Source organism: Cibotium barometz, chromosome 10 (assembly GCF_041138505.1).
Source record: "Cibotium barometz isolate CiBa-2024 chromosome 10, ASM4113850v1, whole genome shotgun sequence".
Taxonomy (NCBI): domain Eukaryota; kingdom Viridiplantae; phylum Streptophyta; class Polypodiopsida; order Cyatheales; family Cibotiaceae; genus Cibotium; species Cibotium barometz.
The window spans coordinates 52,667,129-52,694,329 of NC_141055.1; the positions used below are offsets into that span (position 1 = coordinate 52,667,129).

Sequence of the window (27,201 nt, forward strand, 5' to 3'; positions counted from 1 at the left end):
GATGGTTTGTTTGGAAATGATTCTGATTCTACAAAGACAGCTATGACAATGCAACTCTGCGAGGCATTGGAAAAAACAAAGAATAGCAAGGATGAACATATGTTATATGCTTCTCTTCTTTTAGATGATTTCTGTGAAAATTGGATGCATCTATTGGCAATAATAGACGTGATGGGGGAAGGTAGGAATGAAATATGTTGAAGATCCCAAGGGAGTACGTGAGGTCACCGATGTGAGAATGATGAGCCCTTTGTTATCAACACTCGACAAGCATGTTAGCACATCAACCTGTGATGTGCACACACTTGGACATGCTTAATCCTTGATTTGTAGTACACAAACATTAGGTTTAGGATACTAGCCAGGCCCATATAGGCTCAAGAAAAATTCTTAGGGAGGTCACCGATGTGAGAATGACGAGCCCTTTGTTATCAACACTCGACAAGGATGTTAGCACATCAACCCATGATGTGCATGCACTTGGGCATGCTTAATTCTTGATTTGTAGTACACAAACATTAGGTTTAGGGTATTAGCCACATAAAGTCAGCTAGGCTTTTGCAGAGGTTTACCTCAGGTTGGTGGTGATTATGTGGTTTTTGTGTCCACTGAAGCTGGCAGACAGTAGTGAGCCAGTTGGTCTGGCTGCCAAGGGCCTATAAAAGGCAATGTTAGAGTTCATTGTTAGTCATCTCCCCCCAAGATGGGGCAGGTCATAGATTAGGTATCATGTTTCCTTTTTGGGAAGGCCAAAGGCCACATAATACTTGTATCTTTTTGTACTATATGAATATTGTCATGTGCACATATGCCCATGGACAAGTTCCTCAGCTAGTCCAGCAGGGGCAGCCAGAAAAAGACCAGGGTTTAGAGCATGCTACAGTGTTGGGCCAAGGTTGGACTTGGAGAAGGATGTGGATACTCTGTCGGCTGCATGACTCGGTGCTGTTGGCTGCATACAGGTGTTGTCGGCTGTACCAGAGGGGCAAGGCGGCTGCAGGCGCTTCAGAGGATAGGGCGGCAGTTGGTGCATCATGATCAAAGTAGAACACCAGTCGGGCAGCGCTGAAGGGGCATTTAAAGCATAAATGACTTGCCGACCAGCAGCCGGCCAGTATACCAAGTGTCCAAGCCACTATAAAAGGCATAGTGTGCTCATAGATAGAACCATTCAATCCTCTAGGGATTGGGTCCTTAGGGTCCTAGAGTAGGACAAGATTTTGGGTGTTTACCACTACTGGGCGAACAAAAGAAGGTGTTGGACAGGGTTCTGAACCAACATGAAAGACAGTTGGAAGGCCTCCGCAAGGAGATACAGGGAAAGAACAACAAGATTGAAGAACTGACAGCCCAAGTGAACCTCCAGGAAGAGGTGATTCAGATGTTGAAAGAGACCCAGCTGCAACAAACAGGAATGCCAGAGGCAGCCCCAATGATAGGGGAACTCCAGGCAAAAATGGAAGCCCTAAAGGCTACGATCAAGGACCATATAGTGGAGGAACTGATATTCAGGAGGGTTTAAGGACTGACTTGGAGCAGTTGAAAGCTGCGAATGATAAGCTGCGGGAAGAAATGTAGACCACTAAGAAAGATTGGGTGGAGGTGGTGAAGAAGCACAAACCCCCATAGAGCATCATACATTAGACTCTTGAGGAGGAGAAACACAAGAAGGATACGGCCCTGCATGTGCGAGTACGGGGGCTCAGGCGGGGGCTTCCCCAAAGGAGGATGCCATGACGCTTTGCCAGATGCTAGGAGTGGACGAGATCGTCCCCCCCCCCCCCCCTTTGCAGATACATGGAGGGCCCCTGATGCCACCAGCAGACATGCCTTCTTAGACAGGCGGGCTGCCCTCAAGGGCACACAGGTGTACATGGGAGATGATCTCACTCCAGCATAGTTGGCACACCGGTGAGGCGATGGTGGCAGTTCATGAGGCCCGCAGAGCAGGCAAGTGGGCTATCTACAGAGATGGTAGAGTCATTATCATTGAGCGTCGTCCCAAATAGGGACGCGGGGTCTATGAGACCAAACACATGGGGTTGGCAGTATGGAACTGCAATGGCATGCTGTGGTTGAATCCAGGAGGCTTGAGCGAGATTCTCACTGGCAGGGATGTCATTTTTTATAGAGAGAGGGGCTTACCATACATAGCTAGGTATAAGTGGGAGTAAGCTTTTCGAGGCGAGACCTGCACATCAGGAGGAGTACGTGGCTCTGGGGGGGTGGCTGTCCTTTTTAGATCCCATCTCCGATATATTCTCCGCATTGTCCGGAAGGACGAGGATGCACGATATCGTTGGGTGCGGCTACAACTTAGCAGTGACAGAGTCATCCACATTGCTGTGGGTTATTTTGCACCACGCCACTCCCCTTGCGCCGCACAGCATGGCCAGTCACCGTACTTACCATTATATGAGGATATCATGGAGTTCTCACAGTTGGGGGAAGTCCTCCTGCTCAGGGATTTCAACACCAGAACGGGAAGTCAGTTGGTTCCACTACTCGATCTAGACGATCCTATCGGACTACAAGAGCTGGACATCACTGACACAGGGCTGCAGCGATCATCACAGGACCGTGAGGAGGTCACAGTTTATGGGAGATATTTCTTAGAGTTGGGAGTTGCACATGGTCTTGTAATCTATAACGGGATGTCCCGATGGCCCTCCTCTGGCGCCCTCACCTCCTTCCCTCATTCAGGACCATAGTCACAGGGGACGGAGGGGACGGACCCTTGGAACAGTGGGACGCCGTCTCGGGAATACTTTGGGACGGGGACGGACGAACGTCCCCAGTTGGGCGTCCCTCACAAGGGACGGCGTTCTGGGGACGGATCCAGGAGGGGACGATTGTGAGGGACGGCTGCATAGGAACGCCCCAGGTTGATGTTTGGGCAACGGTCACATTTTTTTTGGCTATTTGGGGAGGGCTTTTCGTGGGCCTTTAGCCTTGGCCCATAGGCCTTGAGCCTTTGAGGCTTTGGGCCTTGGCCTCTCTCTTGCCTCCCTCCCTATAAGAAGACACACACACACACACACTCCCTCTCACACTTCAAGCTTAAGCTTCACACACACACACACACTCTCTCTCTCTCTCTCTCTCTCTCTCAAGCAGCAAGCCTCCAGGGCCAAGGTCTCAAGTTTCAAGAACTCACACAAGCAAGCTCTAGCCTCTCAAGACACTCTCTCCCTCACACACACACACTCTCTCAAGCTTCACACACACACACACACACACACACACACACACACACACAGTGCACACACACTCCCACCCACCCTCACACTCAAATTCTCCTTCAACTTTCATGGAGGCGGTGCACGGCCTTGGGCATGCAAGCTTTGCCCGTGTAGGCGAGTGGGTGGCGCCGACAAAGTGATTTTTAAGTGCCATTCCTACCCCCATCCTCGTTCCCTACATATGGCCGTCCCCCGTTCTCGTTCCCGTTCCCGTTCTGTTCCTCGTCCCCCGTTACTGTTCCCCGTCCCTTGTGACTATGCTCAGGAGGTACTAGCACTGTGGACTACCTTATGGGATCTCCGGCTTTGGCACACCTTATCTCCGACTTCTCCGTTCGGCCACCCCCTTTTGAAGCTGACCATGCCTACCTCTCTTTCACTCTTACCTGCGTTGGCCATGCCTACCTCTCTTTCACTCTTACCTGCACACCCCCCCCCATCTCACATTACACTTAGGTTCTCTTTGATCGCGAGCTTGACCTTGTTTACTCCAACCACATCTACCGCCAACTCCAGGATGTGGAACCTACTGTCCCCCTATCCACCCTCACAACACAACTCACCACCATACTCCACACATCCGCCACAGCTTCTTTCATCTGCACGCAGTAGTCTGCTGCCAAGCCACCTTCCGGTTCCATGCCCCAGAACTATTGGTATGATGACGAATGTCAGGCCACACGCTCTTGTCTTAAGCATGGGGCAAATCACGAAGCGCCAAGCGCAACGGATTTCTCAACGGCTCACTAACGCAAGAGGATGAGTTATACCGACTTTTCTTAGGGCCGAACTGCAAAGAGGCATGGAGGAAACTCCAAGAACATCGCCCTCCCACACCTATCACCTGCCCAGACACATGGCACTCCTATGCACGCTCCCTCTATCATATCCCCCATCAGCCACCCCTACCCCCACCACCTCCACCTTCTTCACAAAGGGCATTGTCCTCAAGGTCATTCGTAGACTACGCAATGGACGAGCCCAAGATCATGAGGGACTCACTGTCGAGTACATCTCGCATGCCCATGATACCCTAGCTGCCCTACTAGCCTACATGTTCAATAGAGCCCTTTGTGAAGGATTTCCACCCTCTTGGTCCACCAACACCATCACCCCCATCGTCAAAGCCGGAGATCCACTTGATCCTAATAACTACAGGACGATCATGATTGGCCACACATTGGCCAAACTCTATGGATGAGTGCTAGAGGCGGAGCTCAGTTCATTTGCAGAGAGCCACGGATGCAGAGCCTCAGGGCAGGCTGGCTTTCGGAGGAGCTACTCTACCCTTGACCACATCTTCACCCTCCGTGCCATCATCGAGGAGGGTAGAGCACGACACCAGAGGATTTACTGCTGCTTTGTGGATTTCCTTCAAGCTTTTGATACTGTACCACCCCGAGCCCGCCTCTTACACCGTCTACACGAGATCTGAGTCCCATCTGACATGGTTTGGAGCATCATCGCCCTCTATGAGTCCGTCATCGGATGAGTGAGAGCCCCAAGAGGTCCATCACAGGAGATTTCTAGCACTATTGGGGTGAAACCGGGCTGCCCTCTATCACCCACACTTTTCGGTCTCTACATTGATGAGATCTCGAGCTTCATTGACGGATTAGGCGGGGCTGGTCCCACGTTGGTAGGCATATTGATCCCCATACTACTTTATGCAGATGACATCGTCCTCCTCTCAGACTCAGCCGAAGGGCTTCAGAGACAGTTGGATGCCTCACATGACTTTTGCACTCAGTGGGACCTCTCTGTCAACCTTGGTAAGACCAAGGTAATGGTCTTCAATACCTCTCGCCCCGTCACATCCAGATTGAGCTTCACATATAGAGGATAGAAAAAAGGACACGGGGGAAGAAACCAAAACACAAACGTTTTTTTAAGTTTGAAACATTTGGAAACTTTCGGAAGTCCAAAAAGTCCTAAATAATAAGAAACGGGTTTTAAATGCAACCTTGACACCACCCGTCCCTCCACCACCACCCCCCATCTCACATTACACTCGGGTCCCTTTTGATCACGAGCTTGACCTTGTTTACTCCAATCACATCTAATGCCAACTCCAGGATGTGGAACCTACTGTCCCCCTCTCTATCCACCCTCACATCACAGCTCACCACCATACACACATCCGCCACCGCTTCTTTTATCTGCACGCGGTGGTCTACCGCCAAGCCACCTTGCTGTTCCATGTCCCAGAACTGTTGGTATGATGACGAATGCCGAGCCACACGCTCCCGTCTTAAGCATGAGGTACGGATTGGGCAAATCACGAAGCGCCAAGCACAACGGATTTCTCAAGGGCTCACCCAATGCAAGAAACGGGAGTTCTATGCTTGGAAAGAGGATGAGTTATACCGACTTTTCTTAGGGCCAAACTGGAAAGAGGCCTGGAGGAAACTTCGAGAACATCGCCCTCCCACACCTGTCACCTGCTCGAACACATGGCACTCGGAACTCCTATGCACGCTTCCTCTATCATATCCCCCATCAACCACCCCTACCCCCACCCCCAGATCCCCGTCCCACCAGCTCCACCTTCTTCACAAAGGGCATGGTGATACCCTGGCGCCCCTACTAGCCTACACGTTCAATTGAGCCCTTTGTGAAGGATTTCCACCCTCTTGTTCCACCAACACCATCACCCCTATCGTCAAAGCCGGAGATCCACTTGATCCTAATAATTACAAGACGACCTTGATTGGCCACACATTGGCCAAACTCTATTTATCAGTGCTAGAGGCGGAGCTCAGTTCATTTGCAGAGAGCCAGGGATGCATAGCCTCAGGACAGGCTGGCTTTTGGAGGAGCTATTCTACCCTTGACCACATCTTCACCCTCCGTGCCATCATCGAGGAGGGTAGAGCACGACATCAGAGGATTTAATGCTGCTTTGTGGATTTCTGTAGGCATATGCTCACTTATGGTAGTGCTATGTGTGAACAGGGCTTAACCAAGGGCACTTTTTCCCATGTGGTTTTTCCCCTTGGATATCAAGTGTGAAAGGACACTCTACCTATAATATTTTGTACTTCTATATTATATGGATGTGGCACACATGCAAGGGTTGACTTGCATTTTGTGGCTACCACACTTTTGGCTCTCTCTCTCTCTCTCTCTCTCTCTCTCTCTCATTTTTCTCTGTGTGAGCTTCTCCATCCTGCACCTAACCCTAATGTGCAGGTTTGTGTGTGTGAGGCTGAGTACAGGGCAGTCTTCACAGCTAGAGTAGATTGTGTATGGTTGAGGAGACTGTTGGCTGATCTTCGTGAGTGTCAGCAGACACCCACCACCATTCTCACTGATAGCCAGAGTGCTATGGCCGTGGCATGAAATCCAGTATTTCATGCACGTACCAAGCACATTGAGATTCATTATCACTATGTCACAGAGAGGCTACATGCAAGGGAGATGAGTTTATCTTACTGCCCTACACAGGATAATGTTGCAGATCTATTCACAAAGGCTTTACCTCGAGAAAAGTTTGAAGCTTTCCGCAAAGCTTTGGGCCTACTCTCATACAGGGAGTGATCTACTACCTTGTACAAGTTCACACTTCCACTACAGGGGGGATTTGTAGGCATATGCTCACTTATGGTAGTGCTATGTGTGAACAGGGCTTAACCAAGGGCACCTTTTTTCCATGTGGTTTTTCCTCTTGGATATAAAGTGTGAAAGGACACTCTACCTATAATATTTTGTACTTCTATATTATACGGATGTGGCATACATGCAAGGGTTGACTTGCATTTTGTGGCTACCACACTTTTGGCTCTCTCCCTCTCTCTCTCTCTCATTTTTCTGTGTGTGAGCTTCTCCATCCTGCACCTAACCCTAATGTGCAGGTTTGTGTGTGTGAGTGTGTGAGTCCAACACCAACAATTTCCGCAAAGCTTTTGATACTGTACTGTGAGCCCGCCTCCTACATCATCTACAAGAGATCTGAGTCCCATCTGACATGGTTTGGAGCATCATCGCTCTCTATGAGTCCATCATCGGACGAGTGAGAGCCCCAGGAGGTCCATCACATGAGATTTCTAGCACTATTGGGGTGAAACAGGGCTGCCCTCTATCACCCACTCTCTTCGGCCTCTACATTGATGAGATCTCAAGCTTCATTGACAGATTAGGCGGGGCTGGTCCCACACTGGCAGTCATGTTGATCCCCACACTACTTTATGAAGATGACATCGTCCTCCTCTCAGACTCAGCTGAAGGGCTTAAGAGACAGTTGGATGCCTTACATGACTTTTGCACTCAGCGGGACCTTTCTGTTAACCTTGGTAAAACCAAGGTAATGGTCTTCAATACCTCTCGCCCCTTCACATCCAGATTGAGCTTCACATATAGAGGGGACCCTGTGGAGATTGTCTCATCCTATGTCTACCTTGGTGTCACTTTCAATGGCCCACGCTTTACCATGGTTCCCGCAGCACATGCCAGAGTGACACAGATATATGGAGCCTTGAGCTTACTTGAGCGGTAGTGCTTCTAGGCACATTTCCAGGAGCCCAAGACGAAGGGCTGGCTTTTTGACACCCTCGTCACACCAGCCTTGATGTATGGAGCAGCCTTCTGGGGGCTAGATTTATCCGATGAGGATTGGCAGCGACTTGAGAGGCCCCAATTCATGTTCTCCCATATGATCCGCAACAAACCATCAATCCCACACCAGATTATCCAGGCAGAGTTTGTTGCAGCCATGATGGTAGTGGATGCACTTTCCAGACAATCACATACCTGCATCACATTAGTCACATGGATCCCCACAGGTACCCGAGGCTTGCCCTGGAGTCCTCAAGACAACTAGCACTTGAGGGCCACTATGGAGTATGCTATGCACTAGTTTCCACTTGGTTCTCAGTATATGGGCCCTGCATGGACCGCCTACCCCCCCCCCCCCCCCCCTTCAGTACAGTTTGGACTCCCCTTTTCTCCGGCTGTCTCACGAGAATACCAGCCGGGTTATCTGGTTGGATCTTCTTAGCCTCTACACCCATTGCACATGGATCACCCCTCCGGAGCTCCCCATGAAGATGCACTTCTACAGAGATCACTTCCTCACGCTCAGTGAGGATGGAATTTGGATTCATTGAGCAGCCGGGCTACTTGAGTGTTCACATGTCCCATGCCATGCAGATTGTGATCGGCCAGATACGGGTAGGATCTGCCGATTATGCCACATAGAGGTTGAGACGGAGAAGCATTACATATGCCGTTGCCCAGTATACTATGAGATCCACGGGAGGTTTCATTGTCTATTTCGTGAGGGATTTGGTCCACTCTCCAAGATCATTGACTTCTATGACCAAGGTTGCCTAGGCCTCTTCTTGCTTGAGCTGCGCAGACACAGGGACACCTTCTTGCGAGAGCTTCGGTCCCAGCCACCCCGCCCCCTCCCTCGCCAGCCATGTCACGTGCATCCTGCACTTGGATGCCACGTAGACATTCTGTACAGAAGGTGCAGGACCTGGGATGGTGAACTGGTCCCATGTGAGCCCAGTCCGGGACGAGTCAGCCAGGGATCCATCTCAGTCGTCCGAGGTCAGGTGTGCATTGTCCTGCACATGAGTCCAAGGTCAGGTGTGCATTGTCCTGCACATGAAGCAGTGCCAGTCCGCGCTGTGAGTCTCCCTCTGGAATGATGTCAGATGTTCTGTGTATCTGGTTTGCAACTGGATGCCAGGCCTCTGTAGGCATGTAGGTTTGCATGTAGAGAAGGGGCCAGCCCATAGGGCTACCCCAAGTGAGGTCCTTGTACTTGCATTGGTAGTATGGGCATGGGGGAGGTGTCCAACCACCCCCAAAGGGGTCAGGAGGCCCAAGGCTGTGCCCACCAGCCAAGGCATGGGCTGGAGGAGCTGTCGGCCAGCCTTAGGGCCTTGGGACAGCCAGCCGGCTGGGCAACAAGGCCTACAATGGCTGTCAACCAAGTGTGGGACAGCCCACACAGACTGTCCAGCAGTCAGGGGGACTTCTCCTGGTCCATGCGTTGAGTGCCCAGCAGCCAGGCTGCTGTCCTAGAGGCATGCGCAGGCTGGACAGTATGGCCTAGTGTGAAATCAGCATTTATTAGAGTGTGCAAACACTTTATTAGATTTAATTCAGTCGTGGGACTTCCTAAAGGCAGCCGACTGGATGCTGAAGGGGATATAAAAGGACAGCCAAGAATTCATTGAATTCATCTCACAATTCACCAAGAGCCTCAAGCATTCAAGGGCCAGGACAGCCAAGGGTTTGCTAAAGCTAAGGGGTGAAGGACTGAAGGTCAAGGGCAGGTCTTCCAGCCAAGAAAAGGTCAAGTACTTTGTATTTGTTTCAGATTTACATCATTCTAATAAAGCAAATACACCATCCGTGGTGGGGGCCCTACAGAGGGTAATTGGGACCCAATACTGTGTCCTTCTCCATCTTCCCCTTCTCTCTCTATTTTTCTGCACATCGTCTTTCAATTTGTGCGTTAATTCCGTCGCGAAAAGAGTGCTGTTTTGTGAGTTTTGAAGTACCGATCCTTCTCCGAAGCTTCCGCATATTACAGTGGTATCAGAGCCTACTTCAAGGACGAAGATTCAGCAAAGAAAACCAGAAAATTTTTCGCTCGTGTGGTTGGTTTTTAGACGCCGGTGGACTACCCCTTTCGGAGTGACTCCTGTCCCTCGAAGGACGGTTGGTTTTTAGCCTCCGGAAGCCTCCGGAAGTCTCCCACACAGATAGTGGATGGTCAGATTGCGTTCCGGAAAGGAACTGCATATTCCCGCTATGGCGAGTTTTGGCGACGAGAGAGAACCAGAACCATGGGACCAGAGTGCACCAGGCAGCCCAGCTAGGGCACCCGGCTTGAGTGTACAAGACATGTTCCAGCAGATGATGCGAGCAATCGCAGACCAGACAACCAAGTTGGACGAGCAGAAGGCGCGGATTTTGGCTCTGGAGGAGCGTTCTCGCTCTCCAGCGTCGCGTTTTCCATCTCCTCCTCCCTCTCCTTCCGTACCCCAGATACCAGATCCTCGTCACAGGGACCCTCTCGAGGGGTCACAGCCGCAGTCAAGCTCCTTGCTTGAGAGGCAGATACGGGCATTGGAGATTCGACAACGAGAAGACGAAGCCATGCGACGAGTGGAACACGAGCATTACCTCTGAGCTTTGGACGCCAGATTGACACCAGCGGCGCCCTCGAATCATTTTCCCGAGAAAATGAACTTCAGTAAGTATAATGGTAAACTCGATCCCACTACTCTGTATTCATGGTTACATCAATTTGAAGCTTACTTTGCCGCAGTTAGGAAATCAGATATTGACAAAGTGATCTTAGCCAGTTGGTATTTGGAAGGTGAGGCCATTCCTTGGTGGACTCAGTGGGCTCATGCCCACACCAGATCAGGTATGGCAGCTTATGGGTGGGACGAGTTCGTCCGTGACCTTAAGCAGCGGTTTTTACCGCCCCACTACCTTGAGCGACTCGAAGACGAGTTCAGGGGAGCGCGTCAGAACGCGCAACCAGTCCTTCAGTTTGCCAATAGAATTTCGACCTTGTGTCTACAATTAGGCTTATCTGATGCGGACAAGAAAGGGCAGTTCTTGTATGGCCTGGACACGCACATCCAATGGGAGGTGCGTATGTTTAGACCAGCCACCTTTGAGGACGCACTCTCGCTTGCGCAGAGTGCAGAAATGAAACACAATGGTGGCAAGCCCAAGACTTCCCAGCCGGCTTCTCCCAAGGCTAACACCTCGGGGGGCAAAAGCCAGAACCAGACGGGGTCTTCCCCAGGACAGAGCCCGGGAGCCTCTGGCTCCAAGAACTCGAACAATGCGTCTAAGCTTACTCCAGACCAGAAAGCGGAGGCAGGCAAGACAGGTGGCAAGTTGAGTGCTGAGGAGCTTGCTCAGTACAGGAAGGAGGGTAGATGTTACTTTTGTCACACAAAAGGACATACTTCTCGGGATTGTCCGAAGAAGCCTCCAAAGCCCGCCGCCGCCTCCACAGCTTCCGTGGTGAGCACAGCTCCCACACAGACCCCAGTGGCTACCCCTAGTTCTTCAAACCCCGGTGCTTCAGTTGGAGCAATTATTAGCCGGGAGCTCGAAGATAAGCAGAAGGGCGCCCATGACCAGGAGTATGAGCGCAACGAATTGCTCAAGTCCTTTGGCTACATAGGTGGCCAAAGAGTCGTTGTCTTGTTTGACAGCGGCAGCACGGAGGATGTGATCACGGAAGAGGCCGCTAGGCGTGCCCGCTTCGAGCTCACTCCGGTGGACAAACAAGTTGAGGGATTTAGCACAGGTATGACTACGAGCGTCAAGTATGAAGCTCTAGGTGCTAAATTAGTCATTCAGGGCATAGAGTTTGTGCGTGATTTTATGGTTGCCCCTCTTGTAGGAGCAGACATAATTTTGGGGATCCAGTGGTTTCACAAGTTTCTCCCTGATGTCAAGTGGGACAAGCACACGTTCCAGATTGATCGGAATGTGTCAAACACCCCTGTGACCATTAAGTGTGAGCCAGGTATTCCAAACTTTCCGCTCATAAGCCACTTGCAGGCTAAGCGAGCAGTCAGGAAAGGCGCACAGTGTGCGATGATTTACATCCAGACAGCCCAGACGGTGGCCAGTGCTTCCGAGAAGTACTCGGTTCTCCATGAAAAGTTCCAGAAGATTTTTCTTCGGGACAGTCTCCCTCCCCAGCTTCCCCCGTCCAGACCGGAGGATCACAAGATTGACCTCCTCCCAGGCTCGGAACCCCCGAGCAAGTTTCCGTATCGCCTTTCTAAGGCAATGGAATCGGAGTTGGACCGCCAACTCCAAGAATTGTTGCAAGCTGGCTTCATCCGCCCCAGCGTGTCGCCGTTTGCAGCACCGATCTTATTTGTCAAGAAGAAAGATGGGTCTTCTCGGTTGTGTGTCGATTATCGTGCACTCAACAAGCTGACTATCAAGAGCAGATTCCCGATGCCTCGAATTGACTATATTCTCGAGAGGCTGAATGGAGCTAAGGTGTTCTCTAAATTGGATTTAAAGAGTGGGTACCACCAGGTTCGGATTGTTGAGGGGGACATCCCCAAGACAGCTTTCCGTACAGAACGGGCCCACTATGAATTTGTGGTCATGCCATTTGGTTTGACGAACGCCCCAGCTACATTTAACCGCATGATGATGCGTATTTTCCGGGAGTTGATCGGAGTGTGTGTGTTCATATTTCTGGACGACATACTCATATTTTCAGCTACAGTTGAGCAGCATGACATTGATGTGGAGAAAGTCCTTAGGTTGCTGGAAAGCAATGAGCTCTATATCAATGAAAAGAAGTCAGAATTTTATCTGTTCCAGGTACATTACTTGGGATATATAATCAGTGCCGAAGGCATTCGACTTGACCCGGCTAAAGTGGCCGAGATTGTTAACTGGGAAGTACCTCAGACTGCTTATGACATTAGATCATTTGTGGGTATATGCCAGGCATATTCCACCCACATTGACAGGTTTTCTGATCTCTCGGCAGACCTCACCGATCTGCTAAAGGGAGTGAAAACAAGGAGGCAAAAGATTCGAATGACTCCACGAGCGTTGGAGGCATTCCAGAACCTCAAGGTGGCTTTGTCTGAAGCGCCTTGTCTAGCCCTTGCCTCATGGGACGAACCATTCCAGGTGATCACCGATGCGAGTAACATCGCAATTGGCGGTGTGTTGCAACAGAATGGTCATCCAGTAGCTTACATGTCTCGTAAGTTACTGCCCGCCGAAAAGAATTACTCAGTCTACGATCGTGAACTCCTAGCAGTCATTCAGGCCTTGAAACATTGGAAACATTTCTTGTATGGCCGTGACTTCGAGGTTCGCACTGACCATCAGGCATTGCGCTGGATTCAGACGATGCCAAGTGCACAGTGGAGTGATCGACAGCACCGCTGGAGTCAGATATTCCAGCAGTTCGGTGGTATGATTGAGTACCTTCCAGGAAAGGCCAATCCAGTGGCCGATGCTTTGAGCAGGAAGGGACAAGTATCTGCGATTCAGACCACTAGACTGGACCTTGTTGGTACAGGACTAGAAGACATGAAGCACACGTACGCGGATTCCGAGGAATTCGGTACACAGTGGGAACAGGCATTGGATGCCACAGGACCATGCCATTTTCTGATACGCGATGGTTGGCTTTACTACAAAGGCCGACTATGTGTCATAAAATCATTCCGGGCAGCTCTTCTCCATGATGCCCATGACGCCATTACAGGTGGTCACAGGGGCATGAATTCGACTCTGGAGAAATTAGAACGGCAATACTATTGGCCAAAGATGAGGCGTGATGTGTTTACCTATGTACAACGCTGTGACATTTGTCAAAAGGTGAAAGCTCCTCGTGGAAAGAAGATAGGGTTGTTACAGCCTTTGCCAATTCCTGAGGGTCCTTTCCAAGACATTTCGATGGACTTTGTCACAAATCTGCCTCCCAGTCCGAGTAAGCGTAATACACAGTGTTTGACTATTGTTGACAGGTTCAGCAAATTTGTGATGCTTATTCCTTGCAGGGCCAATGTGACCGCCGAGGATGTTGCCCAGCTTTTCATTCGGCATTGGTACCCGATTGGTGGGATTCCTAGGACCATAGTGTCAGACCGAGATGCCAAGTTTACCAGTCATTTTTGGAGGGCATTGTTTGATAATTTTGGTACTAAGTTGAATTTTTCCAGTGCATTCCACCCACAGACAGATGGCCAGACAGAGATATACAACCAGTTGGCCTTTGATGTGCTGAAGTGTTATGTCCACGATCAGCAAGGTAAGTGGGAATCGTTTTTGCCTTTAGTTCAAGCTGTTCTGAATGACTCTTTTTCTTCAGCTATTGGCAGGACTCCATATGAGGCAGCGTTTGGAAGGCCTTTCCAGTCGTTGTTAACCAGGACCTCGTCTTCAGTACCGGAGGCGAACAGAGTGACGGAGTCTTACCAGGAGATCCTAGAGTCCGTCAAAGACAGGTTGGCTAAAGCGCAAGAGGCCTACACTCGACAGGCCAATAAAGACCGAAGGGACATGAAGTTTTCGGAAGGAGATTGGGTATATCTTCGGATTATGAAGCAAAGATTAAAGCAGGTGGGCAAGCAATGCCCAAAGTTGTCTTTCAGGAGCTTCGGACCATTCCCCATTCGGAAAAAGATTAATGAGGTGTCTATGCAGTTAAAGCTACCTCCGAGTTGGACTATGCACGATGTATTTCATGTCAGTTGGTTAAAGCCATATGCAGGTCCACCCCCTTCAGAGGTCCAAGACGAAGCGGAACCAGACATCATTGATGAAGCCGAAGTAATGGTTCCAGAACAGATCCTTCTGCACCGTTTCAAGCATGGCTCAGGCCGAAGACTACGACAGTTCCTCACGAAGTTTCAGGACCGAGGAACTCATGAAGCGGTATGGCTCGACAACGAATTTTTCGAAGACTATCCGGCTTTATTGACGGATTATTTGGAGGCTATGCAGCTTCCGTCAAGTTAAGCAGAAGGGGATGTCACGTGCATCCCGCACTTGGATGCCACGTAGACATTCTGTACAGAAGGTGCAGGACCTGGGATGGTGAACTGGTCCCATGTGAGCCCAGTCCGGGACGAGTCAGCCAGGGATCCATCTCAGTCGTCCGAGGTCAGGTGTGCATTGTCCTGCACATGAGTCCAAGGTCAGGTGTGCATTGTCCTGCACATGAAGCAGTGCCAGTCCGCGCTGTGAGTCTCCCTCTGGAATGATGTCAGATGTTCTGTGTATCTGGTTTGCAACTGGATGCCAGGCCTCTGTAGGCATGTAGGTTTGCATGTAGAGAAGGGGCCAGCCCATAGGGCTACCCCAAGTGAGGTCCTTGTACTTGCATTGGTAGTATGGGCATGGGGGAGGTGTCCAACCACCCCCAAAGGGGTCAGGAGGCCCAAGGCTGTGCCCACCAGCCAAGGCATGGGCTGGAGGAGCTGTCGGCCAGCCTTAGGGCCTTGGGACAGCCAGCCGGCTGGGCAACAAGGCCTACAATGGCTGTCAACCAAGTGTGGGACAGCCCACACAGACTGTCCAGCAGTCGGGGACTTCTCCTGGTCCATGCGTTGAGTGCCCAGCAGCCAGGCTGCTGTCCTAGAGGCATGCGCAGGCTGGACAGTATGGCCTAGTGTGAAATCAGCATTTATTAGAGTGTGCAAACACTTTATTAGATTTAATTCAGTCGTGGGACTTCCTAAAGGCAGCCGACTGGATGCTGAAGGGGATATAAAAGGACAGCCAAGAATTCATTGAATTCATCTCACAATTCACCAAGAGCCTCAAGCATTCAAGGGCCAGGACAGCCAAGGGTTTGCTAAAGCTAAGGGGTGAAGGACTGAAGGTCAAGGGCAGGTCTTCCAGCCAAGAAAAGGTCAAGTACTTTGTATTTGTTTCAGATTTACATCATTCTAATAAAGCAAATACACCATCCGTGGTGGGGGCCCTACAGAGGGTAATTGGGACCCAATACTGTGTCCTTCTCCATCTTCCCCTTCTCTCTCTATTTTTCTGCACATCGTCTTTCAATTTGTGCGTTAATTCCGTCGCGAAAAGAGTGCTGTTTTCTGAGTTTTGAAGTACCGATCCTTCTCCGAAGCTTCCGCATATTACAAGCCAACCATCATCAGTTTCTTCTGGACCCAGGAGGTGGAGGACACCGACATAGTGGATCTTGTGGATCCTCCATGAGCTGCTTTGGACCTACCTCGCCCGAGAGGAGTTACCTCTCGGACTGAACCTATGCACTCCAATGTGCGCGACGTCCTTGGCCCCCCCGTCGGCCATGATCACCTCATCAGCTCCAGATCCAGGACATGCTCCACCGCCATCGAGCTACCTTTCCACGTAAGATAGCTGAGGGAGACCGGCCATACTCATTAGCCCCATGCTTGATATTTTGGAGAGTGGTATACCATCTACTCGGAGTTGATGTTGCTCTCATGTTTCTATGTTCTTAGTATTCCATGATGAGTTTCCATGGACAGTTTTGTATCACCCCTGTGAGATAGCTATGTTTATGTTTTCTTTCTGTTTTATTTTCCATTCCATGATGAGATAAGCCATGGACATTGCTGTATCACTTTGGTCTCATAGGCCCATTGGGTATTTAGTAGACGCTGATTGATCTTGCATCAAGAGTTCCTATGCAGTGCTTAGCACTGAAAGAAGATTACCCCGAGCTTTCGCATGTCATAGTGATATCAGAGCATGAGGCTCAGCTAGGCTAAGTGCTGTTGGTGTCCCAAAAGAAATGCACGTGTCCAAGGAGAGTAAGTTTGCATGTGTCAAGACCCCCAGAAGTTGGTTGGTGTTAGGCAAGCCCAAGGGGAGGGTTTCATGAGAGTTGGTAGCCAGTTGGAGCTTCCCAAGAAGCTTTTATGGAGCACTCCAAGGGATGAAGTTCATCATCCAAGGGGTGGAACCAAGGGTGCCAAGATGAGTTTCAAGTAGAAGGATTCATGTTTGTGTTAAGAAACATGGCAAGAAGGTAAGGCGACAAAGTGGAACTGATGCACAGATCTCTACATCAGATTCAGAGTGGATTTAGAGACCTAAGTCAAGGTTTTCAGTGAAAAGGTTGTGAGGAAGGGAAGGATGACAAGTATGGGAGACCATATGTAGAGATAGGGGATGATGGCAGTCATCCAGGGTCAAAGGTTGGAATCCCGTCATCAAGTTTAGCAGAAGGGATGTCATGTGCATGCACTTGGACATGCTTAATCCTAGGCTACTCCTTGATTTACAACAGATAATCATTAGGTTTAGGGCACTAGCCAGGCTCAGGAAAAGGCTTACTGTGGACACAGATAAAGTCAACCAAGCTTTTGCAGAGGTTTACCTCAGGTCGGTGGTGATTATGTGGTTTTTGTGTCCACTGGAGTTGGTCGACAGTAGTCAGCCAGCTGGTCTGGCTGTCAAGGGCCTATAAAAGGCTTTTGCAAAGGTTTACCTTAGGTTGGTGGTGATTATGTGGTTTTTGTGTCCATTGAAGTTGGCCGACAGTAGTCAGCCAGCTGGTCTGGCTGTCAAGGGCCTATAAAAGGCAATGTTAAGAGTTCATTGTTAATCATCTCCCCCCAAGGTGGGAGAGGTTGTAGATTAGGTATTATGATTCCTTTTTGGGAATTCCAAAGCCCACATAGTACTTGTACCTTTTGGTACTATATGAATATACTAAATACACAACCATCTCTCTCTCTCTCTCTCTCTCTCTCTCTCTCCCCCACTCTCCCTAGTTGTTGCTTCCGGATGCTCCCTATTGATGTATTGTAGGGCTAGATACTTACCTTAAGTTCTTTCTTTTCTTTTCCAGACAGTGTATCAGATGTCACATGGTTGTAACTTTGGTCTCATAGGTCACTTTGGCCTTTTGAAGATGTTAATATAACATTTCATTTCATTTTTTTCTCTCTCTCTCTCTCTCTCTCTCTCTCTCTCTTTAATCTTTATCTATGCTGATTGTTCTTGCATCAAGAGTTCCTATGCAGTGCTTAGGGTTGAAAGAAGACTACCGAGAGCTTCTGCATGTCACACAACTGAAGATAGTTCTAGTAGTTGTAACATGCAGCGGAATTATGCGTAGATGTAGAATCGTGTCACACAAAGTCTCACACCGCCTTTTGAATCTTGAGTTTTGTGAGTCTTTAGCAATCTACTTTATCACTTCACACTTTAAGAGAGAGAGAGAGAGAGAGAGAGAGAGAGAGAGAGAGAGAGAGAGAGAAATGAAATGATATATTAACGTCTTCAGAAGGCAAAAATGACCTATGAGACCAAAAAGGTTACAACAATTGGTGGATCTGATACAATGTCTATGTAAGAAAAGCTAAAAACAACTAAACAACTAACTGAAACTGAAACAACTATGAGGAAAAGTAAGGTACTAGGAGCTCCTAATGGATAACATCTGGGAGGAAAACTCCAACAACAAAGGTGAGCATCATACACATCACTATCCAAAGATGTCTCTCATCGGTCAATGGCGGATATCCTCAATGTCCTCCATGGTGAGTACTCTGACTGGACGTCTCCCATGCCGTGCTAGTATGGTCCTGATCCTCTGTTGTAGTCTCCGCCGGTGTCGAAATGGGCCTCTCATTATGGGGCGCCTGGACCACCCCAGCTCTATAGCCCAATCAATCAGTGTACCTCTGGTGCGGCTATACTCTGGGGCTAGCTGCAATGCCTGTTGGCCTGACTGCTCAATCTTTGGTCGAAAGAAGTCTGTAATCTGCCTCTGTAGGTGTCTCTCCCTCTCTGATCCCCTCCCTCTCAAGAGACCCTCTCTATGTCTACGCAGCTCCAGCAAGTATAATCCGAGGCATCTCTGATCCTGCTATCTCATGACTCTAGAAAGTGGTCCCAAACCCTCTCTGAACAGGCAGTGAAAATGGCCTCCTATCTCACAATTGGTGGCCAGAAAATGAAATGAAATGATATATTAACGTCTTCAGAAGGCCAAAATGACCTATGAGACCAAAAAGGTTACAACAATTGGTGGATCTGATACAATGTCTGTGTAAGAAAAGCTAAAAACAACTAAACAACTAACTCAAACTGAAACAACTATGAGGAAAAGTAAGGTACTAGGAGCTCCTAATGGATAACATCTGGGAGGAAAACTCCAGCAACAAAGGTAAGCATCATATACATCACTATCCAAAGATGTCTCATCGGTCGATGGCGGTTATCCTCAATGTCCTCCATGGTGAGTACTCTGACTGGACGTCTCCCATGCCGTGCTAGTATGGTCCTGATAATCTATTGTAGTCTCTGTTGGTGTCGAGATGGGCCTCTCATCTTGGGGCGCTTGGACCGCCCTAGCTCAATTGGTGTACCTCTGGTGCGGCTATACTCTGGGGCTAGCTGCAATGCCTACTGGCCTGACTGCTCAATCTCTGGTCGAAAGAAGTCTGTAATCTGCCTCTGTAGGTGTCTCTCCCTCTCTGATCCCCTCCCTCTCAAGAGACCCTCTCTATGTCTACGCAGCTCCAGCAAGTATAATCCGAGGCATCTCTGATCCTGGCATCTCATGACTCTAGAAGGTGGTCCGAAACCCTCTCTGAACAGGCAGTGAAAATGGCCTCGTATCTAATAATATACTGGACAGTGACATATGTAATGTAACTCTGTCTCTGGCTCCATTTGGCATAGCTGACAAATCCTGGCCTCAGCTGGTACTCCTCTGAATCTGCCAGTCTCAATCTCTAGCTGGTGTGAGGATGTGCGCATCTGACCAATAGCACCGTACCCCATGAGAAAGATGAGTATCCATATAGCTGGGTCTAATCACAAACCCATCCTCCGTGAGCTGGAGAAGATGATCTCTATAGAAAGCCAAGTTCGTACCAAGCTCTTGTGTCGGGTGTATCCATGTCCTTAGTGTCCAGCTGAGTCAAGTCTTGCCTGATAAGTCTGGTAATCTTTGCCCGTGTGAGCGAGAGGGAGGGTGCATCCAAGGAGTACTGAAATGGAGGTAGCCTGTCCATACTAAAGCCATGCAGTTGGAACCAAGCTGTCATCTGTGCATACCAACATGATCCGTCCCCTTGTGATGCCAACTGTTGTGAAGACTCCAGGGCTAAGCGAGCATATCTGTCTCTAGGGAGAGCCCAAGTGCTACGTATAAAGGAGACTGATCGAGTGAGTGCCTCTACTACTAATGGGGGGGCAGCCATTTCTGCACGGATAATATCATGTGGTACGGAGGCCTTGGCCCTAATCATCCGGGAAATCATAGAAACCAAGGGCCTCTCCATACGTCTCCATCCATCAGTGCTACCAGCTCGGCTATGGTGATCCACTGAGGGTCCCCATATCTCCACTCCATACAGCATGGCTGAAGTGACCAAAGTGTCAAAGAGCCAGAGCTTTGTTCGAGGTTCTTGAAACTGAACCTGCGAACACATCCTCTCTAGTCTCCCCAATGCTGCATAAGCTCTGGTCTCTGCCCGTGTGAGAGAGAGAGAAAATGAAATGAAATGATATATTAACGTCTTCAGAAGGCCAAAATGACCTATGAGACCAAAAAGGTTACAACAATTGGTGGATCTGATACAATGTCTGTGTAAGAAAAGCTAAAAACAACTAAACAACTAACTAAAACTGAAACAACTATGAGGAAAAGTAAGGTACTAGGAGCTCCTAATGGATAACATCTGGGAGGAAAACTCCAGCAACAAAGATAAGCATCATATACATCACTATCCAAAGATGTCTCTCATCGGTCGATGGCGGATATCCTCAATGTCCTCCATGGTGAGTACTCTGATTGGACGTCTCCCATGCCGTGCTAGTATGGTCCTGATCCTCTATTGTAGTCTCCGCCTGTGTCGAGATGGGCCTCTCATCTTGGGGCGCCTGGACCAATCAGTGTACCTCTGGTGCGGCTGATGATGATGCGTTATCTGATGGTGGCTGATCGCTTGTATGCTTGAAGCGATGATGAATGAATGATGGGGAAAGCAATTGCTTGCTATTTATATGGATGTATGGTGTTGGTCAGCTGGCTATAGAGTGTCACGTGCATCCCGCACTTGGATGCCACGTAGACATATTTGTATAGAAGGTGGAGGACCATGGATGGTAAACTGGTCCCATGTGAGCCCAGTCCGGGACGAGTCAGCTAGGGTTCCATCCCAGTCGTCCGTGGTTAGGTGTGCATTGTCCTGCACATGAGTCCAAGGTCAGGTGTGCATTGTCCTGTGCATGAAACAGTGCCAGTCCATGCTGTGAGTCTCCCTCTGGAATGATGTCAGTGACTCAATGTATCTGGTATGATACCGGATGCCAGAACACTGTGTAGACAGTTAGGGTTTGCAGTTAGGAAAAGAGGCCAGCCCCATGGGGAAAGTACAGGACAGTCCCCATAAGGGCCAGGAAGGCCCTGGTTGTACCCACCAGCCATGGGTAGGCCATGGGATGGCTGGAGGACAGCCCTAGGGGCATGCCAGGGGTAGTCGACAGGTTATCCAGCCATGAAAAGGCTATGGGGCAAGTATGGGGCAGCCCAGCCTCCAGTACATCAGGTAAACAGTGTCCAGCCCTCGTAGTATCATGCGCCTAGTGCCCAGCCAAGTAGGAGAGTATGCACAGCATTTAATAGCATTATTTGCTGTCTTTATTCAGTCGTGGGGTTTTATGACAGCCGACTGCAGTATAGCCAGCCGACTGGTCATCCTGAGGAGTATAAATACCAAGGCCACAAATCATTTGTGTTATCTCATAATTTGCCAAGTGCTGAAGCTGAAGCAAGGGCCAGGACAGCCCAGATCAAGCTAACGCAGAAGGGGTAAAGGATTGCAGGTCAAGGACAGAGATTACTCTCAACCAAGAAAGGTTCATTTAGTCTTTTATTTTCAGTATTTCACATCATTCTAATAAAAGCAAATACACCACTCATGGTGGGGGCCCTACAGAGGGTATTCGGGACCCAATACTGTGTCCTCTTTCTCCCCCCCCCCCCCCCCTCTCTCTCTCTCATATTCTTGTTTTCTTTGATAATTGTGCCGAGCTTGTCCTCCACCTTCACGAGCTCCTCTTTAAACCCGGTCTTGGCCATGACTTTTTGCAGAACTTCCCACAGCCAATGGACTGAAAATTAATCCATGACACCAACGCGAAACAGCAGCAACAGGGAGGGGGGGGGGTTCAAGTCATGTAGGGGAAAGAGAAAGAGAGTAGATTCAGCAGAGAGAGAGAGTTATGTTGCTGCCTTGGGGGCCTGAGGAAGGGTCGGTTGGTGGGTGGGTGGGTGGTTGGCTGGGTGGGTGCGTGGGTGGGTGGGTGGGAAGACGGAGGCGGAGGGACGGGCCAGCCCAGGCGGGAAGAGAGGCGGGCGAACAGCGAAGAGGGAGAGGGGGAGAGAAAAAGAGAAAGTTGGGTGACTGCGCGGCTGCAGGCGGGGGAGAGGGCAGCAGGCGGGAGGCGACAGGTTCGAAGAGAGAGAGGGGGAGGCGACAGGTTCGAAGAGAGAGAAAGTTGGGAGGGAGGCGACAGGTTCGAAGAGTGAGAGGGAGGCGACAGGTTCGAAGAGGGGGAGGTGACAGAGGTCAGCAAGCGACAGGTTCGAAGAGAGAGAGAGAGAGAGAGAGAGAGAGAGAGAGAGAGAGTAAAAATGCAGAAACTCTAAATTCTGCAATGCAAAAAGCCCTAATATGTAGAAACTCTAACGGGAAGAAACCCTAGAGGGAGAGAGATGGTGAGATGCTAAAAGTGCAGGTACTCTAAAAATGCAAAAAATTTAAACCCTGCAAATATAAAATCCCTAGAAATCCAAAAAGCCTAAAAGATGCAAAACTCCTAAAAAACCTTTAAAAAATGCAGAAATCTTTAATCTGAATAATCCGAAACCCTTGAAAATGCAGAAATTTAAAACCCTAAACCCAAAAAAAAGAAGAAACCTTAAACGTGTGGAAATGCACAGAATCCCTTTTGCGGAAACCTTAAATGCGGGAGAAACAAAGAGAGAGAGAGAGAGAGAGAGAGAGAGGAGTTATATTAACGTCTACGGAAGACCCCAAGGGTCTATGAGACCATAAGTAATACAATCGTACAATGGATATACTGAGCCATGAAGAACTGAACAGGAAATGAAAAAAATGGAAAAAACCATGTAGTGTATGTGTGCACTTTATTGGACTATACATGAACCTGTGTTCAAGAGGGTAGCCATTGGAATTTTGTGCATGTATTCAAAATCAGGCAATCAATTAAAGTATTTATGCATACTTATCAGATAGTGTGTACGTTGGTGTCACATTAGGCTTCCATGTGTACAGGTATATCAGATCTGGCAGTATGTGTAATGTGTATCAAATTGATTGTGTGCGTTCTGATCAGATAGGCAGCCGTTTGATGTATGCACGTACCAGTATTTGTGCATGTGTCAGATTGTATGTGCGCTATTGCCTCAGGCAACAGAGCTGTTTGATGTATGTATGCATGTGTATCAGAGCATAATGTAAGTCTGCACGAGTATCAAATGTAAAGTGCAGGGTGCTCGAGTAAACGCAGCCATTTATTGTTGGTTGTGAACAGCTTTTATGCTAGTTTTTCTATATACACTACATTGTATACTAGTATGTAAAATATTGTACATGGATATCTTCAGGATGGTGTTGTGGTTGATAAGATGGAGGGTGCACATCCAGCTGACCTAGCCCAAAAAGCAGCCAAGCTTGCTGCCCCCCAAGGCCTCAGAAAGACAACAGAAATTGAGGCAGTTTCAGCTAAAGAGCCTGCTAAGGGCACCATGAATGCATCTGCAGTTTCTGCCAATGGTGCAAAGGAAGATGATGGTGAGCTTTTGAAGAGAAAGCTGGAAGGAATTATAGCCTCCAAGCCTGTCATGCTTTTTATGAAGGGGTCACCGAATGAGCCCAAATGCGGGTTCAGCCGTAAGGTTGTCGAGATTTTGAAAGAGCTTGGTGTTGAGATCGGGAGTTTCGATATCTTAGGTGACGAAGATGTCAGGCAGGGTTTGAAATCTTTTTCTAACTGGCCCACATACCCTCAGCTGTACATTTCGGGAGAGTTTATAGGTGGTTGTGACATCATAACTGAGATGCACGAGAGTGGGGAGCTCAAGGAAGTGTTGACAGAAAAAGGACTGATACCAAAGGAAAGCATGGAGAGCAGGTTGAAGGCTTTGATCCATTCATCACCCACCATGCTTTTCATGAAGGGCTCTCCTGATGCGCCCCGCTGTGGCTTCAGCTCGAAGGTGGTGAATTCATTGAGAGAGGAGGGCATACCTTTCAGTAGTTTTGATATCTTGAGCAATAATGAAGTCAGAGAAGGGCTGAAAAAGTACTCCAATTGGCCAACTTACCCGCAGCTTTATCACAATGGTGAGCTTGTAGGGGGCTGTGACATCATTCTTGAGCTGAAAGCAAGCGGTGAACTCAAGTCGGAGTTGTCATAGACGGTTGTCTGGACTCTTAATTATATGGAGGTTTACAGATTTAAGCTACTTGCTTTTCACAAAACATGGCTTGAACTGCTGGTATAATTTTGTGTTACTGAAATTTGCAAATGAGATTATCTTGAATATAGTGGCTTTTTTTTTTAAATTTTGGGCTGTCTGCGATCATTTGTGCTGCTGATAGACGGGAGGGGTGGGGGTGTTTGGTGTTTGGGCACATGCCTTAACCCTCCTGCTATCCTGAATTGGCTGTGACACAAGACTCTGCTAGGGTAATTTCTGGGTGACTTTGCAAGTGATTTTATTTCCCATGTAGATGGATAGGGGGTCCTCTGATGTCTTTTTGCATATTGTCAGTGTTTCATATTCTACTTTAGATGATGCAAAGCATTGGAAGCTACACAGATGGTTTCATAAATGTGTGTTAGACAAAGTCACGATCATGGCCACCTTCTTGGAGTGGTGAATTGTTGAGCTTTGCTTCACCTAGGTGACCTTCACTGCATGCCAGCATGTGCTTGGCATGTGCATTAGGCAGCCCGCCTGCAGGAGCCAAGAAAACACTTTGCTTTCTAGCATCATTTTTCTCTTGTTACCCAAAAACGATCCTGAACTTTATTGTTCAGTGCCATGCATGTGAGCTCACCAAGATCAATGTGACATGAGTCTATATGGTGTCATTGCTTGTATGCATTTACCATTGCCCAAGAGAAGATTTGACACTTCACATCGTGCATTGTTGTATTGATCCCTTTCGATTCTAGTCTCTTTGTACCATAATTTATGGCTACTACACGATCATGTATTATTCTCCAAGGTCTCATCCAGCAAAGCATTTGTTATCTTTGTGGGGTCTTTTTGTAAACACAAATAGATGAATATTATTTTGTGGTAATAGAAATAATGTATTGGGGTCCACTTTGGGTCTACATTGGGCTTGCTAAGGAGGACAAACTGTTTGTCTTTGTTAACCGTAGGTTAAATTGTATCACCCGCTCACTACCGTAAGGCTACCTGCTTGAATGGGTACTTGTCTTTTGTAATACTATGTTGGAACATAAAAAGCAGCCTTCTCATGTGCATAATGTCAAATAGGGAAAGTATAAAGGCGTCGTGTACATACTTGCTTAAAATTAATAATAGCGATCGGACTATTTTTAAGTTTAGCTAGCCTAGTGTGAAAGCTAGTCACTTGTATTTATGTCATTTTTGACACTAAGCAATACACAATTGTTTCCCTGTAGCTTGTGAGCTCCCCTTCCCTACTCTTGCTTGCTTGTGCTCTATTGGATTCTTACATGCTAGAGATGGATGCTTGTTTGAATAGGTTTGATTGTAGGTTTTTTTTTTACATTACTTTCTTTCTTTCCTATCTTTTGTGAGAGAGAACTACCACGAAGAACATTCTCTTTTTGCCTCCATCTAGGCATAGAGAGCTCCACTTTCATCCCATCGGTAAGGGAGCACTGTGGTGTGACAACGGATTGAGGATGTGATGACGGACAAGCTAGTGTACCTACATCGGGGAGTTGCAATTGCGACACCCAATGATGCGTGATACGGCAAGGTTGAGGTAAGCTCTGAACTTGAACATATTTGGCGTCGTCGACGAGGACTAGCCTAAGTCTTAGCTCCATTCATCCATCCAGTTTAAGCTACTAGGATCACCCAATATTGCCTAGTGTTGATTAGGAGGTCACACTACCTAAAAAAACATATGTTTTGGGAGCTTTGGATGTGTTTAGCTTATTGTTTTTTATTTTGATTTGAAGCTTATTGCATTAGGGCATTCTAGTTTCATATCTTGGAAAGGTAAAACTTTGGTTTTCTTGGAGATTTGTATGATTTTGGAGTACAAAAGACTTGGATTTCATTGCATTAAGCCATGGAATAACTTAGTAATTGTGATTAGAGTGAAATACACTCCGAAAATATAAGCATTAACTTTCATTAGGTGTGGATTAGAATGGGTAGTTAATTTGTATTCATACTTTTTACATTTCTTTGGTTTGGTAGCTTAGAAGCATGCAAAATCAAGAGACATTCAAATTTTAAAGTATGATTATTGCCAAATATTTGTATCAACCTTCTCATAAGTCTATTTCATGAAAATAAAAAACATAAGCCTAGTTCATACAAAAAAGGCATGTGCTTACATACGTGAGCTTACATATGTGAGTGTGCATACAGAGGTATGGAGAGAGAAGCCTGCATACGTGAGTCTAGAGGCGTTAATCTTGGGGACATGATTCTAGGAAAATAATAATGATAATAATAAACAAATAAATAAATGACTGAAAAATCGTATTTTTGTAGCTTGAGCAGAACATGTGGGTTTAAAGTCAGTTTTACACCTTCTTCAAGAATCACCAGAGATTGTTTCACTTGAGTGAAACCCTTGATGCAAACCCCATCTGGACTAATTATTGGAAACAACAATACAATCGATTGTAGTGGATCAAACCACACTTCCTCAAATCTATTCATCCTTCGGTCCCAACAAACAATCGCCACTCAATAGTGCTCCATTGTTAAGAAAGAAAAACTCCCTTCTAGCGAGGAGCTTTGGGATAAAATGAGCTAACTAAATACAAATGTGAGCGGAGGAATAAGAGAACATGTGGAAATAGGAGCTGCCACGATCCTTGGAGCCCAAGATTCACCTACCAGCTCTATAATTAGTGCCATAAACTTCATGGGAAGGTCATTAAACTCCTCGATTGTTTGACGCAACTCTAGTGAAGGAGCAAGAGCAGAAGCAGGAATCTCAAAGTTCACTCCCTTAGAAAGCGGTCAAGCTATCTCCGATTCCATAATCTTCCAAACATTTGGTGTTAATCGTAAGCTAGGTTCATCTTAAGATGACTAAGACCAATAAGTAGCCCAACAACCATAGTTACGACAGTTGGGATATGGCTCTTTTGCTATATCATCAGGGACAAATGTTTCTCAAAACACCCTATAGCAAGCGCACACAGTGCAAGCAGGAGTCCCACCTCGGGGGTTCACCTCAAA

The 27,201-nt window shown here is 48.0% G+C and overlaps 1 protein-coding gene across 1 annotated transcript in view; it reads left to right on the forward strand.

Moving 5' to 3' along the window:
• LOC147635045 (monothiol glutaredoxin-S17-like) overlaps positions 1 to 24,334 on the forward strand; it is a 32,280-nt gene extending 7,946 nt beyond the window's left edge. The window contains exon 3 of the mRNA XM_086804295.1: positions 23,374 to 24,334. Within this exon, the coding sequence (XP_086660421.1) occupies positions 23,374 to 24,186 (813 nt within the window). The 3' untranslated portion in view covers positions 24,187 to 24,334. The remainder of the gene's footprint in view (positions 1 to 23,373) is intronic.
• The last annotated feature ends 2,867 nt before the right edge of the window (positions 24,335 to 27,201 follow it).